Source organism: Typopeltis vanoorti, chromosome 9 (assembly GCF_054136105.1).
Source record: "Typopeltis vanoorti isolate ZY-2024b chromosome 9, IOZ_Tvanoo_1.0, whole genome shotgun sequence".
Lineage (NCBI taxonomy): Eukaryota > Metazoa > Arthropoda > Arachnida > Uropygi > Thelyphonidae > Typopeltis > Typopeltis vanoorti.
In genome coordinates, this window is record NC_143557.1 from 111,148,178 (window position 1) to 111,162,038 (window position 13,861).

The window sequence follows — 13,861 nt, forward strand, 5'->3', positions numbered from 1 at the left end:
ACAGAATATACATAAGCCACCATCTAAAGTTCACTGTAAAGGAAGTATGCAACGCACCACTAACTTTTAGTGACCACCATTTGGTCAAGGCAAAACTGTCCCGTGAGACCTTAGACAGCAACACATACACAAACAGAAATTACCAGCCATGGAAACTAAATAACAGCATTATTAACACAGAACAATTTACATCGGAAATTAAACAAATACTAGATGATATAAAAAAATAACAAATTCAATGGAGACATCGTACAAATTCAAAATGTAAGTAAAAAAAGCCGCCATGAAGATAAGGAAACAAAAAATACAACACAAACAAAGAAAAACTAAACATAATCAAAGAACCAATACAGAGGTACAACACAGACAGAACACTCTCAGAAAATAAAATAGCAATTAAAGCATACAAAGCGAAACTAACACAAATTGAAACAAAAGAGGCTGAAGGGGTCTGGGTTCGCATTAGAATCAAAACAATGGAACAAGATGGAGAAAGAACCAAAGCTGCATGGCTCTTTGAAGAACAAAAAAAAAAAAAAAAAAAAAAAAAGCGACATTTAATAAAATAACACAGGAGGGGAAAGAAATCGAAGGAGATGCAAACTTCCTTCGATTCTTCCACTCACAGTACACAAATATATTCTCTGAAAAAGAATATGACAAAAACAGAAACAAAACACTTCTTGAAACAACTACCAAGACTCACAGACCAAGAAGCCGAAAACATAGACTCACCAATCACGCCATCAGAATGCAAGAAAATTATAAAATCCCTATCATTACACAAATCCCTAGGACCCGACGGCCTCACTGCAGAATTTTACAAAGCCTACTACCCACTGTTTGAGACACTATTTGTAAAAATTTTGTCCGAAATACACAATTCGGGGAGCATCCCAGGATATTTCAATCTCGGCTACATAGCATTAATACCAAAAAGAAAAACACAACAAACAACGAAGAGATACAATGCAGAGGAATCACACTCCTCATTGCAGACCAAAAAATTTTAAGTAAAATTATTCCTAAAAGAGTGCAGAGACACATACACAAGATCATATCCAAATCCAAAACCTGCGGAATAAAAGGCCGAAAAATAGAGGATACTATCCTACAAATTCGATGTATATACGAGCAATACCAGGCAACACAACAGCCATGCCTACTGGTAGGTCTCGACGTTGAAATGGCCTTTGACTCAGTAAATCATCAGTACTTAAATGAAGTCATCAAAGCCGCAGGGTTTGGAAAAAAAATTCAAAATCTGATCTCAAATATGTACAACAAAGCAGAGTCACGCCTGATCATAAACAAAAAACTGTCTGCACCGGTCAAACTTAAATGCTCGGTAAGACAGGGAGACAGCCACTCCATGATTCTCTTTGGCCTCGCCTTAGAACCGGTTTTAAAAGAAATATCAAAACATCCTGGAATAGAGGGAACTCACATAACAGGTGAAGGAAAAACAAAAGTGCTCGCTTACGCCGACGATGTGACACTAACCGTAACTAAAGCCGAATCCTTCACACTCGCTTACAACATACTTAAAAAATTTGAAACAGCGTCAGCACTTAAAGTAAACTTGCACAAATGCCATGGGATGTTCGTCGGCAGGTGGGCAAACAGGCCACCCATGCCGAACGGCATAAAAATAAACGACCACTTACCACTTCTGGGGGATCATCATAGGGGAATAAATCCAACGTAACACACAATGCGAGCTTGCACATACAAAAATCATCAATAAGATTACACAGATGAGACATAGATAAGTATCACTACGAAGTAAAGCTAAAATTTGCAATCAACACTTACTGTCAAAGATATGGTACCTCAAAAACAACACTAACTACAATGCTAAAGAAGTAGACAGAATACACAGAGAGTGCGCAAAATTCATCTGGGGATCCCGATACGAGCTCATCAGAAGATCCACAATATTCCACGACATTGAGGCTGGAGGACTCGGCTTAATATACGTCCACCTAAAAACTCTAAGTTCGAGAGCGAAAATTATGGAGAGAGCTTACACAGAGGAAAAAGCGTGGAGCGCATATATACTATACTATATGCAGAAGATAATGCCCGACAAAGTAATATGTTCCCTTCCGCATTCGAGCGGTAAAACACCAAAATTCCACGAGATCGCGGAAGGTTACAACTTTATTAATAAATACATAGGAATAAACGAATTTTTGAAGATTAGACCTAAAGCTGCACACATCAAACTCACGCGCCCAGTTATACCCCCACCACAACACCGGGAGATTGAAGGAGGCATATTAAGACTATCAAACACACTTAAAAAAACTTTCAGTCTGCCCATAAATCCCAAATTAAAAACCTTCTACTACAAAGTGCACCATGCTTGTTTGCCCACAAAAGTATGGTGTACAGCGAAAGGGATCCCGCTTCAAGGCCCCGCCACATATCAGTTTTGCCCACAACCAGAAACACTTTATCATTTAATGATGTATTGCCCACATACCTCCCGAATATGGAACACCGTTCAAACACTCATAAAACAAAAGAACCCATAACAGAACACTCATTATTCTGGTTGAACGAAGGTACCAGTAACACAAATAAAGCAATCATCATCATAACAACCATGTACTCGATATGGACATACAGATGCGAAAAAATTTACGGAAGGGAAACAGGACCAGACATACTCAGGAAAATAAACAACATATTGAAAGACACAATCACAGATACCATAAACAGAAACAAAATAACCAAACACCAATGGCAACAAATGGGTCTCATCTCAGAATTCGAAGAACAACTGCAGATCATAGAAATAAAAGACCCACCATAAATATAAAACTTAAAACAAACCCATACAAAACTTCTTGGTGAACGCAAAGAAATAAAATAAATATACATAAGCCAAAAGAAACACATATAATATACTTTCTCAGTAAGCTGTATAACCACCTATATTAATTGCTTTATACTATAATTGGTTGTAGCTTTGTGTATAATAATGGTCAATTATGGACGATGTAGTTTAGTTTTATGTTTCAAAAATGTCAATAACTCAATAACAATCTATATAATGGAAGAGCTTGACCACATTTTAATGATATATGATATGTAAAGTAATTATATGTATTTGTTTAAATATGATATATGTAAATAGTAATTAAAGTTCTATGATAATTTCATGATGTATGAACCAAACCTTTATATTTCAAAAACAAGCATTGCACAGGTTTATTAGAGAAGAAATTATTTAAGAAGCGTTTCCTAACACGACAAAAAATATAGCACAAACCCAAGAAGGAAGACGTAATATACTACCAGTAAACAGTTAAATGTAACTACATATAGAAACAAATAGGATTTATGAAATAATAATCAAAATGTTAATATGAGTGCTGAAGATAAAATGATAACAATAATTCAGATAGCATGATAGAATGTATGACACACTAAATTAGAAAAAAAAATCAAAAGCTCAGATGAAGCATAAGGACTATAGGAAACAGAAAGCACTGAGCAGATTATCATGCAAAAAAAAAAAAAAAAGGACTGTATAAACACAGATAATATACACAATGTGAAAACATAAAGAAATGTCAAAGAAAATTGCCAATTAGAATGAGAATACTATTGTACAGCATGTATATAATTGTAAATAGATGTAAAATAGGATGTATGAAATAGTAATTTAAATGTTAATATAAGTGCTTAAGATAGAATGATATATGACACACTGCAAAAAATGCTCAGATCAAGTATAAGGACTTTAGGAAACAGAAAGCACTGAGAAGATTATCATGCAAAAAAAAAAGGACTGTATAAACACAGATAATATACACAATGTGAAACCATAAAGAAATGTCAAAGAAAATATGCTAATTAGAATGAGCATACTATGCACAGCATGTATAAATTGTAAATAGATGAAAAATAGGATGTATGAAATAGTAATTTAAATGTTAATATAAGTGATTAAGATAGAATGATATCAATGCATGACACATTGAAGAAAAAAAATGTTCACATGAAGTATAAGTAATTTAGGAAACGCAAGGCACTGAGCAGATTATCATGTAAAAAAAAGATTCTATGAACACAGATAATAGACACAATGAGAAAAAGAAACTATAAAGAAATGTCAAAGAAAAAATGCCAATTAAAATGAGCATACTATGTACAAAATGCATATAATTCTAAATAGATGTACATATATTTATTCCTATTCAGATTGTACACATATGCTTTGTTGCTAATAAATATATGTAGATCAGTAGAAGTGGCGTTTGCACTCTACGGCGCTTGACCACACAAAGAAAGGATTTGGTGGTTAAAATCCTTTCTAAGAAAAATCAGAAATTTTTTTAAAACCTTTTTTCTACCGGTTCTCGAGTTAGTCGATCTTAGGCACGGGCTGGCCGGTTTTTTTCTCCCGGAAACTCAGGTTTTTCGTCCCGTAAACTCAAGAAAATCGACCGTCGAACCCACACTATTTTCAGACATTAAAAATATTGTGTTAGGGTTAGGGACCACGAGATGGCAGTACTAGCTTGCCGCCTTCTTCACTGCGTACCGATGAATCAGTGATAGCCTTGGGCCAGCTATCTCTTTGATTGGCTACCAGTGGAGATTGAACTGCCCACTCAGTCTCCAAAAGTTAGATAGGGTAAACGGCCCCGCCTACTCCCTATACGAGAACAAATAGGCGTTAGCTGATTTTTTTATTATTATTATCTCGGTTAACTCCAAGGAGTCGACAGGCTGATCGAGGAAAGCCCTAACATCATGTCAAGAACAACTATTCGATATTCACACAGTATCTATCATACCTCGCCTTGAACTCATTCACAGTCATAGCACCCACAACAGACTATGGCAACTTATCCCACTCATTCACTACTCTCCAAGTAAAAAACCTAGCTCTAACACTCTTGCTAACCACATTCTTGCCCAGCTTCCATGTATAGCCCCTAGTCCTCCCACCACTAGTCCTATTCTCAAAAAAATCTTCTGAATTAATCTTATAGAAACCCTTCAGTAATTTGAATGTCTCAATCATATCATCCCTTTTCCACGTATCAACCAATTTCTGTAACCCACAAATCTTCATCCTGTTCTCAAAAGATTCATTCCATAGACCTGCTATCTATGGAATGTCTGATTTAGTCACATCTTCGTCACTCGCAACTGGATCCTCACCACCTCCTCCCCATCAAGAAGAAACCCTGGCGCCCATATCTGGGCACAGTAGTCTAGATGGGGTCTTATCAAGGCTCAATACAGAGGAACAATAACTTGTTTGTCTCTGCTTGTTAAAGTATTTTTCAGCAACAGAGTGATTTGATGAGCTGATTTAGTCACTTTTGCGATGTGCTCCCTAAACTTCAACTCCCTATCCACCAACACTCCCAAATCCGGCCTCATCAATCTCCTGGAGTATGGTTCCACCAATGTGATATACTGCTGCTAATCATTTCACCCCAAAATGCATAACCATACACTTTGCCATATTAAATCTACATCCATTTTCCTTAGCCCAGTCCTCCAAACTATTCAAATCATCTTGCAAATTTTGACATCCTGTGCACTCACAATTGCTCTACCCAACTTTTCATCATCAGCAAGCAAGTGAACACTTCCTCTCAGATTCCTTTCTATATCGTTAATGAACAAATTGAAAAGTAGTGGTCCAAGAACAGAACCCTGTGGCACACCACTAGTCACTAGCTGTCTTTTGGACTCTACTCCTGAATAAACCTCTCTCTGATATCTCTCTATCAACCACCCTCCTGTCCATCTCACCAACCCTATATCCATCCCCATATGCTGTAGTTTACCGATTAGGGTTCCATGTGGTATCCTGTCAAAGGCCTTATCAAGGTTTTACAGTAGAATCACTTTAAACCCATTACCCTTATCCAGTTCAGCAGTCACTGTGTTATAAAACGTGAGCAAGTTACTGAGGAATGATTTTCCCTTCACAAAGCCATGCTGTCCCCCATACAATATCCCATTTTCATCTATCCAATCCTGTATTTTTGTCTTGACTATTTTCTCCAAGACCTTGACAACGATTCTTGATATGTTAACCAGTCGGTGATTTTCAACAGCAGTGTGTTGGAACCTCCTTTATGCAGTGGAACTATTTTCCCCTCTTTCCACCCCCTCGAGACTAACCCAGACCCGAGACTCAAATTAAACAAAATGGTCAAGGGCACTGACAATTCTTTAGCCGCTTCACGTACGACACGAGCTGGTATACCATCCAATCACACAGATGTATTGACATTGAGGTTTTCTAATAGACTACTCACCTTCATTCACCACAATTCCTGTGTAATCCATTGGTTCATTCATTCCTGCAATGTCACCACCTGGATGATATATTCTTGCAAAGTGCTCGCTCAGTAATTCAACTATATCAACTGATTCGGTTACCTCCCTACCATCGGCATTCTTTAAAATCATTCTGCCATATACATTTTTTTTTTTACTTGCAACATATCGAAAAAGCTGTTTGGGATACTCTTTAACCTGTATGGCTAATGTTCTTTCATAATTCGTTTTTGCTTTTCTTACCACACTTAACCCTTTTGGCCTGCGCTTTATACCGTTCATGTGCCTGACGGTCACCTTTCTCCTTAAATTCCCTCCATAGTTGTTTCTTTTTTTGCAGCTCAAGCTTAATGGTGTTATTCATCATCCATTTAACCCTTACTTGATTTATTATTCGGACTCTAGGTATACAGTCAGCCATTGCTTCATGCAAACACTTGCGAACCGCCTCCTATGCATTATCAACATCTAGCCCTTGTAGTTTACATGCCATGGCACTGATCCAAAATGGATTCAAGATGGATATTGCACATCCATTTCTTTTGAGCCCCCAATGGGAATACTAATGTCTGTGAATCGACAGGCACAGAAAAAATCCATGCATAATTTATTATAATTTCCATAATAATCAAATTAATGATATTTATTCGTGGGTGTTTCAATAAAATTAATGATTAATGATAGTCAAAGTGCTATTAGGCTCTTTTTCCGCTAGTTATGCTAGAATTATGCTAATTCAAGCATATAATTTTTAATGGCTAAAGAAAATATCCGCAGAGGGCGGAAGAGGGTTGTTGTTTACACATTTTATTGAAGTGTGCAGTTATTATTAAAGATTATTTAGACATATATTTTTAATGTTAATGTTTTTTCCCTTTTATATGTAATATTAATTTTACATATCTCGCCGAAAATCGTGATTGTTATTCATTTTTTTTTAATAACAAATTTAGTGAAAAGTGGGACCATTAAAACTTGCTTTATTAAGTCAGCAGAAAATCAGAAGCACTAACAGTTGCTAGTTAACTGATGCCAATTTTTTCCATAAAATATCTGCTGTTGTTTGTTCGCAATTTTTATATTTTCTTTTGACGTATACCCTTTTCATTTCTGTCAAGTAAACTTGTGATTTATACGTATTCATCTAAAGATGGTAAGCCTTTAATCAACAGTCATTTAATATAAATTTTCTCAAAATCACATCCCATTAAATGACTCTGTCTCTCTCTGTGTGCTGTTTTATAACATAGTTTCATTAATACGAAGAAATTCTTACACCTGTGTAGTAGTTATTATATGGGTATCCCAGTGGAGTCAAAAGAACTCATTGTGGAGACTATGCTAACCACTGTATATCTCAGACAAGTTCACCGTCAGAACTAGTGAGTGCTCCATTCACAACTAGTTCTGGCAATCCATTCTATTCTCTAAGCAAAAATTTTCATCCTTACTAAACACACCATTGCATAACTTCGAGGAGTAAATGCTAGTTCTCTCTCTGTTTATCATGTGTCGAAAAATTTATTTTTCAGTCTTTACCACAGATCTATCACCAGCTTGATTACTTGTCTCTGGATCATCTTCTCCACTAACACATCCTCAAGAAACCCTGTGACCAGTGATATGCACAGTAGTCAAGAAGCAGCTGCATTATAATAATGTGTGTGGGTGTTCTTTAACATCCAAGTAATCTTTTGAATTATTTTGCCAACTTTTGCAGTATGCCCTCTGAACTTCAACTCTCTGTCCACTGTTACCCAATTCCCTAGCCTCATCAATTTTTTGCAATCCAGTACTATCAGTGTTTTTTACAATATGTAATTTTTTCAACCCAAAGTACACAACCTTACAACAGTAAATTGACAGCTACTATCCTTTGCCTACACTGCAAATATTTAAACCATCCTGCAGGATATCTACATCACCTTTATTAGCTGTATTGCCTCATCAGCATATAACTGGATATTCATTCCTTATATTCTTTATATTCCTTATACTGAAATCATTCTTTATATTGTTAATATACAAATTAGAGGATAGTGGACCTATTACATAGCTCTCAGGCACTCCCACCAGTCATGCTTGTTTACCTTGGTTTCACTCCACCATATACTACTCTCTGATGTCTATCTGCCACTCCTATTCATTCTACCAGCTTCAAATCCATTCCCATTTGCTCTAACTTTTGTAGTAGTCTTCCCATGTCTTTTTTTGTAATATTTTGTTAGATGTCTTTGTAAAGTCCAGCAGTATCATAAGCCATTTCCCTCACTCAATTATGAAATGTGTGTAAATTGCTAAAGTTGGACGTACCTTTTAGAAGTCATGCTGACCATTGTAGAATATCGAATTCCTATCCACCCATTGCTGGATTTTACCTTTAATCAACTTTTTCAATAATTTTTAATAACCACTGCTGAGATATTAATTGGCCTGTGATTTGCTGTTTCTCTCTTGGAGTCATTTCTTTGTAATGGAACTAGAACAAAGTAGAAATAATAATAATAATTATAATAATCATCATTATTTTTGGTAATACCCATGGAGTCAACAGACTCATCATGGGAGGCCCACTCAACCACCAACATGCCTATCATAATGAGCTTTGAAGTTATTTATGTTACCTACATTCACAATGCAATTAACTATCTTGAAGGTCCCTATCATATCTTCTCTTTTCCTTCTATTCACTATCCTCTGTGATCCACATTCTCTCAAATGCTCTTCATAACCAACACTCCAGAGTCCTGATATCACTTTGGTAATTTGTCTTTGGACCCTCTCTAGTGTTTCCATATCACAATGAAAACTGGGTGACCAAATCTCATCCCAGTAGTCCATATGTGGTCTGACCAATACCTGGTATAGAGGCACCACCACCACCACTGCCTCCTTATCCCCTACATGCCAATGTACTTTTTATCATAGCAGCAATACAGTGTGCCCTCAGAACTTCATTCCACTGTCTACCATCACCTCCAAGATCCTAAATCTCATCAACTTCCTGAAGTAGAAGTTCAGCTCCATATCTCTGTATTGTAGCCTTATATCTCTGTATCCAAAGTGTAACACCTTGCATTTATTCAAATTAAAACTGCAATCCCACTCATTTGCCCAAACTAAAAGTCTATTCAAATCTTCCTGTAGAGAATTAACATCAGCACTACTCCTGATAATTCTATCTAACTTTGCATCATCAGCAAACATTTGAAGATCATCTTAAGGCAGTGGTTCCCAACCTTTTTCCACTTGTGTACCCCTTTTAAACCCATTTCTTTAAATTGTACCCCTTGTTTTTAAAATAGATGATTTTAAATACTGACACTTTTGTTCAGTTCCTATGTAAAAATTGTTTACTTTACTTGTTTTTTTGCCATTACTGATTATTTTTCATGTACTCCTGAATGGCCCAGCACATACCCCCCAGGGGGAGGGGGTATGCGTTCCACCGGTTAGGAACCGATGCCCTAAGGCAATTGATGTGAACTCGTTAGTCTCTATATACAAGTAGCCTAGCTGTGCAGTTACTTCATATGCAAACTTTGCTTACACTTGGATAAAGGATGAAACCAAAAATATAATTTCTTGGCATCTTTAATTTATAGTATAATCAGGTGAAAAAACTTTCAACACCTGTCTCTAATCCAGAGTATTTTAGTAATAAGTTGTGACACCTTTTGACTACTTGTATATGTAAATATGACTTTTCATTACTTCAACCTTGGTATCACTTCTGGTCCCACTGATGAGACCTTAAAGATTAAAACCTGTCTGGGTAGTAACCCTTCCCATAATGCATGGCATTATACATGTCTGTCAAGGATATGTGCATTGCATTATGGGATACTTAAGCTATTGATGTAAAGTGATTAGCCTCTATATACAAGTAACCCAGTTGTGAAATTACTTCATGCACAAAGTTTGTTTGCTTCCACTTGAATAAACTTTGATAGACTGCCACACGATGAGCTGTTAAATAAATTGAAACAGATGGGATTGGATAACAGACTTCTCAGTTGGATCGGTGACTGGCTGTTAGATTATATATGTGGGTGCAGCTTCCCGAAAAAGAAAGGTTACTAGTGATGTGCCACAGGGGTCAGTTTTGGGGCTATTGTTGTTCAATTTGTATGTTAATATATTGGGATGGGTTTAACTATTGATATGCAGATGATGCAAAACTAGAGAGGGCAATGCAGAGTCAAGTGGATGTTATGACCTTACAGGAGGACTTGAATAGATTGCATGAATGGGCAGGCAGGCAGGTAAGTGGTTCAGTTCAGTGGTTCAAAGTGTAAGGTTTTGATATTTGGTAAGCAATGATGGGATGCAAAATATACACTTGGTGAGGAAACTTTAAAGGAAGCAGAGGAGATGAGAGATCTAGAAGTGATGGTGGGCAAGGACCTAAAATTCACTGGCCACATTGCAGAAGCCATTATCCAATGTGAAGATGTCACATTGGATAATGGCAATGATGTGGAGGACCCTGACATGCAGAAATAGAGAGGTTATGATGCTATTGTATAAGACCTTGATCAGGCTTTGTATGGATTATTGTGCACAGACCTGGTCACCAGGTTTTCGTGGCGACGAGGATAAGTTGGAAAGGGTCCAGAGAAGATTCACAAAGGTGGTCAGTAGTCTTTGGAATGTGGAGTATGAGGTCAGATTGAGAGAATGTAAGTTGGAGATCCTTGTGAATAGGAGGAAGGGAGTGGGGAAATGATTGAAACATATAAGCTAGTCAGAGGTTGTTATCGGGTTGACGTGGAAGAGATTTTTCATAGCATGGGAGGGAGGGATAGAACAAGAGGCCATCGCTGGAAACTGTATAAGGAGGGTGTGAGCAGAGGAATAGGTTCTTTGCATGGAGAGTGGTTGGTGAGTGGAATTCATGGCCTGAGTGTGTTGTAGGTGTAGACACATTGAATCAGTTTAAAGCACAGTTGGATGAGCATTGTGTACAATAGTGTGTATCTCCCATGATGAGTCTCTGGCTCCATGGAGATCAGATGCTAATAATAATAAAGTAATAAAGGAGAGGAAAGATTAGCAAAATGTTCTCTTCTAGGTTGGCAGGAAAAAGTTCCAGAGGTATAGGTGGATTGATATGACAAAAAGTGCCTTAGAAGATAGAAATATAAGATCTGATAATGTTGGCATCTTGATAGGTAACAGATTGATTTGGAGAAACATTGTAGACAGGAAATTAGTCATCATCATCATCAAATTCCTGCTATGTACCCTCAAGGGGTGTACAGGATATGATAGTACTACATGAAAAAAATTATATCATTATTAATTTCCTATCTACAATTTTCCTCCAAATCAGTCTGTTACTTGTCAAGACTCCAACATTATCAGATCGTATATTTCTATCATCTAAGGCACTTTGTACCATATCAATCCACCTATATCTTGGTCTTCCTCTGGGTCGTTTGCCTGCAAACCTGGCAGAGAACACTTCTTTTGCTAATCTTTCCTCGCCCATTCTGTTTAAGTGACCATACCATCTGAGATTAGCTCTGCTAACGCATTCCTGGATGCGGACAATGTCAAGTTCTTTCCTAATATCCTCATTTTTAATATGATATTGCCATTGATGCCATCTGTTCATGCCTATAATCTTTCTCAGTACTCTCATATCTGTGGTTTCTAGTTTTTGGTCAAGTGTTTTACTTCTGACCCAGCTCTCAGATCCATAAGTTAAAACTGGTTTGAACACTGTCTTGTATACAGCTAATTTAGTGTTCTGACTAATTTCTCTCTTATTTCATATGAATTTATTCAATTGACTTCCCAGCATACCAGCTTTGCTGATTCTGTTGTCTATTTCTATATTTAATTTACCATCTTCAGTAAAAATCGTGCCTAAATAGCTGAAATGTTTTACTTGTTCCACAGGTTCTCCATTCACAACACAGTTGACATTTTCAATGATTCTGCCTATTTTCATTGTCTTTGTCTTTTTATTGCTGACCTTCATAACATATCTATTACAACAGTTATTCAATTTAGTCAGAGAATCTTGCCGACTTGTAGCAGATTTATTTAGAAGTATAACATCATCCGCATAAAGCAAAGAGCTGACATTAACATCTCCAATTTTGATATCATGTTTAATACCACTTTCCTTCATAATGTGATCCATATAGATAATGAATAACAGAGGGGATAATGTACATCCTTGTCTCACACCAGATTTAACATTAAACCATCTTCCTGTACTTCCTTCAATTCTAACTGCTGACTTACAACTCAAATAAAGACTAAGTATTGCTTGATATAATGCCCCATTGACACCATATAACTGCAGCATATTGAATAGCTTCTCTCTTGGCACCTTGTCATATGCCTTTTCCAAATCGACAAAACTTAAATACAGATCTTTATTATATTCCCATGCTTTCTCAACTATTTGTCGTAAAGTGAAGATCTGATCCTGACAGCCTCTATTTGGCCTGAATCCAGCTTGTTCTTCACCAAGCTTTTCTTCCACAATTCTTCTCAACCGTTTCTCAAGTATACTTGCATAGATCTTGCCGGGACACTCAGTAGGGTAATACCTCTGTAATTCTCACATGCAGTTTTATTTCCCTTTTTATATATGGGTACTATGAGAGCTCTTCTCCAATCATTGGGAATTCGTCCCTCTGTCCAGGCCTTCTGAACTATGCAGTGCAGCCACTGTAAGACTCTCACATCACCATACTTCAGCATTTCTGTTTGAATATCATCTACTCCTGCTGCCTTTCCACATTTCAAGCCTTTGATTGCTTTTTCTACTTCAAGTATGGATATATATTCCTGACTGCATGCCTGGTCAGTGTTTTTTACCACTATGCTGTCATCACTACTTTTTTTCATTTAGAAGTTTTTCAAAGTAATTATTCCATACTTCTAGGATATCTTTTTTCTCCCGTTTTCATGTCACCTTTATCATCTCTAAACTCCTTTTACAGCACTCTTTCCTCCATTCCTAAGCTTCTTCAACAACCTCCAGAATATTTTGCCACCTTCTTGATATTTATTTTCTATATTCTTCCCAAAGTCCTCCCATGACTTTTGTTTAGCTAGTTTTACACAGTGTTTAGCATTCTTGCATTTGTCTCTATATTCTCTAAGAGCACAAGCTGACTTATTTGCCAGGAAGTTTTGATATGCTTTTTTCTTTTCCTTCACTGCCTCTTTAACTTCCTGTGTCCACCAGGGAGTTCTGATTTTTTATCCTTACAGACAACCTCACCACATGCCTTTCTGGCAGAATCAATGAATGTTTTCTTCAGAGTTTGCCACTGAATCTTCAAGGTTTGATTCCTGTTCTCAAACTCTTTCATTTTTTCTTCAATAATCTTTGTGTATTTTAATCTGCAGTTCACATCTGAGAGCTGCTCAACTTTTATTCGCTTTAAAACTTTCTTACATGTTATTCTTTTCAATATGAAATTCAATTTTATCTTGGTCAAGACTAGATAGTGATCGCTTCCAATTTCAAATCCTCTGTGCACTCTGGTGTCCTGCACCAGGGAGAAAACAT

General features: G+C 36.8%; 1 protein-coding gene across 1 annotated transcript in view; it reads left to right on the forward strand.

Moving 5' to 3' along the window:
* Positions 1–7,181: 7,181 nt before the first annotated feature.
* Positions 7,182–13,861, forward strand: part of LOC150103424 (dynein regulatory complex subunit 4-like) — a 199,200-nt gene continuing 192,520 nt past the window's right edge. The window contains exon 1 of the mRNA XM_090398147.1: positions 7,182–7,474. Coding sequence (XP_090254273.1) covers positions 7,472–7,474 — 3 coding nt within the window. The 5' untranslated portion in view covers positions 7,182–7,471. The remainder of the gene's footprint in view (positions 7,475–13,861) is intronic.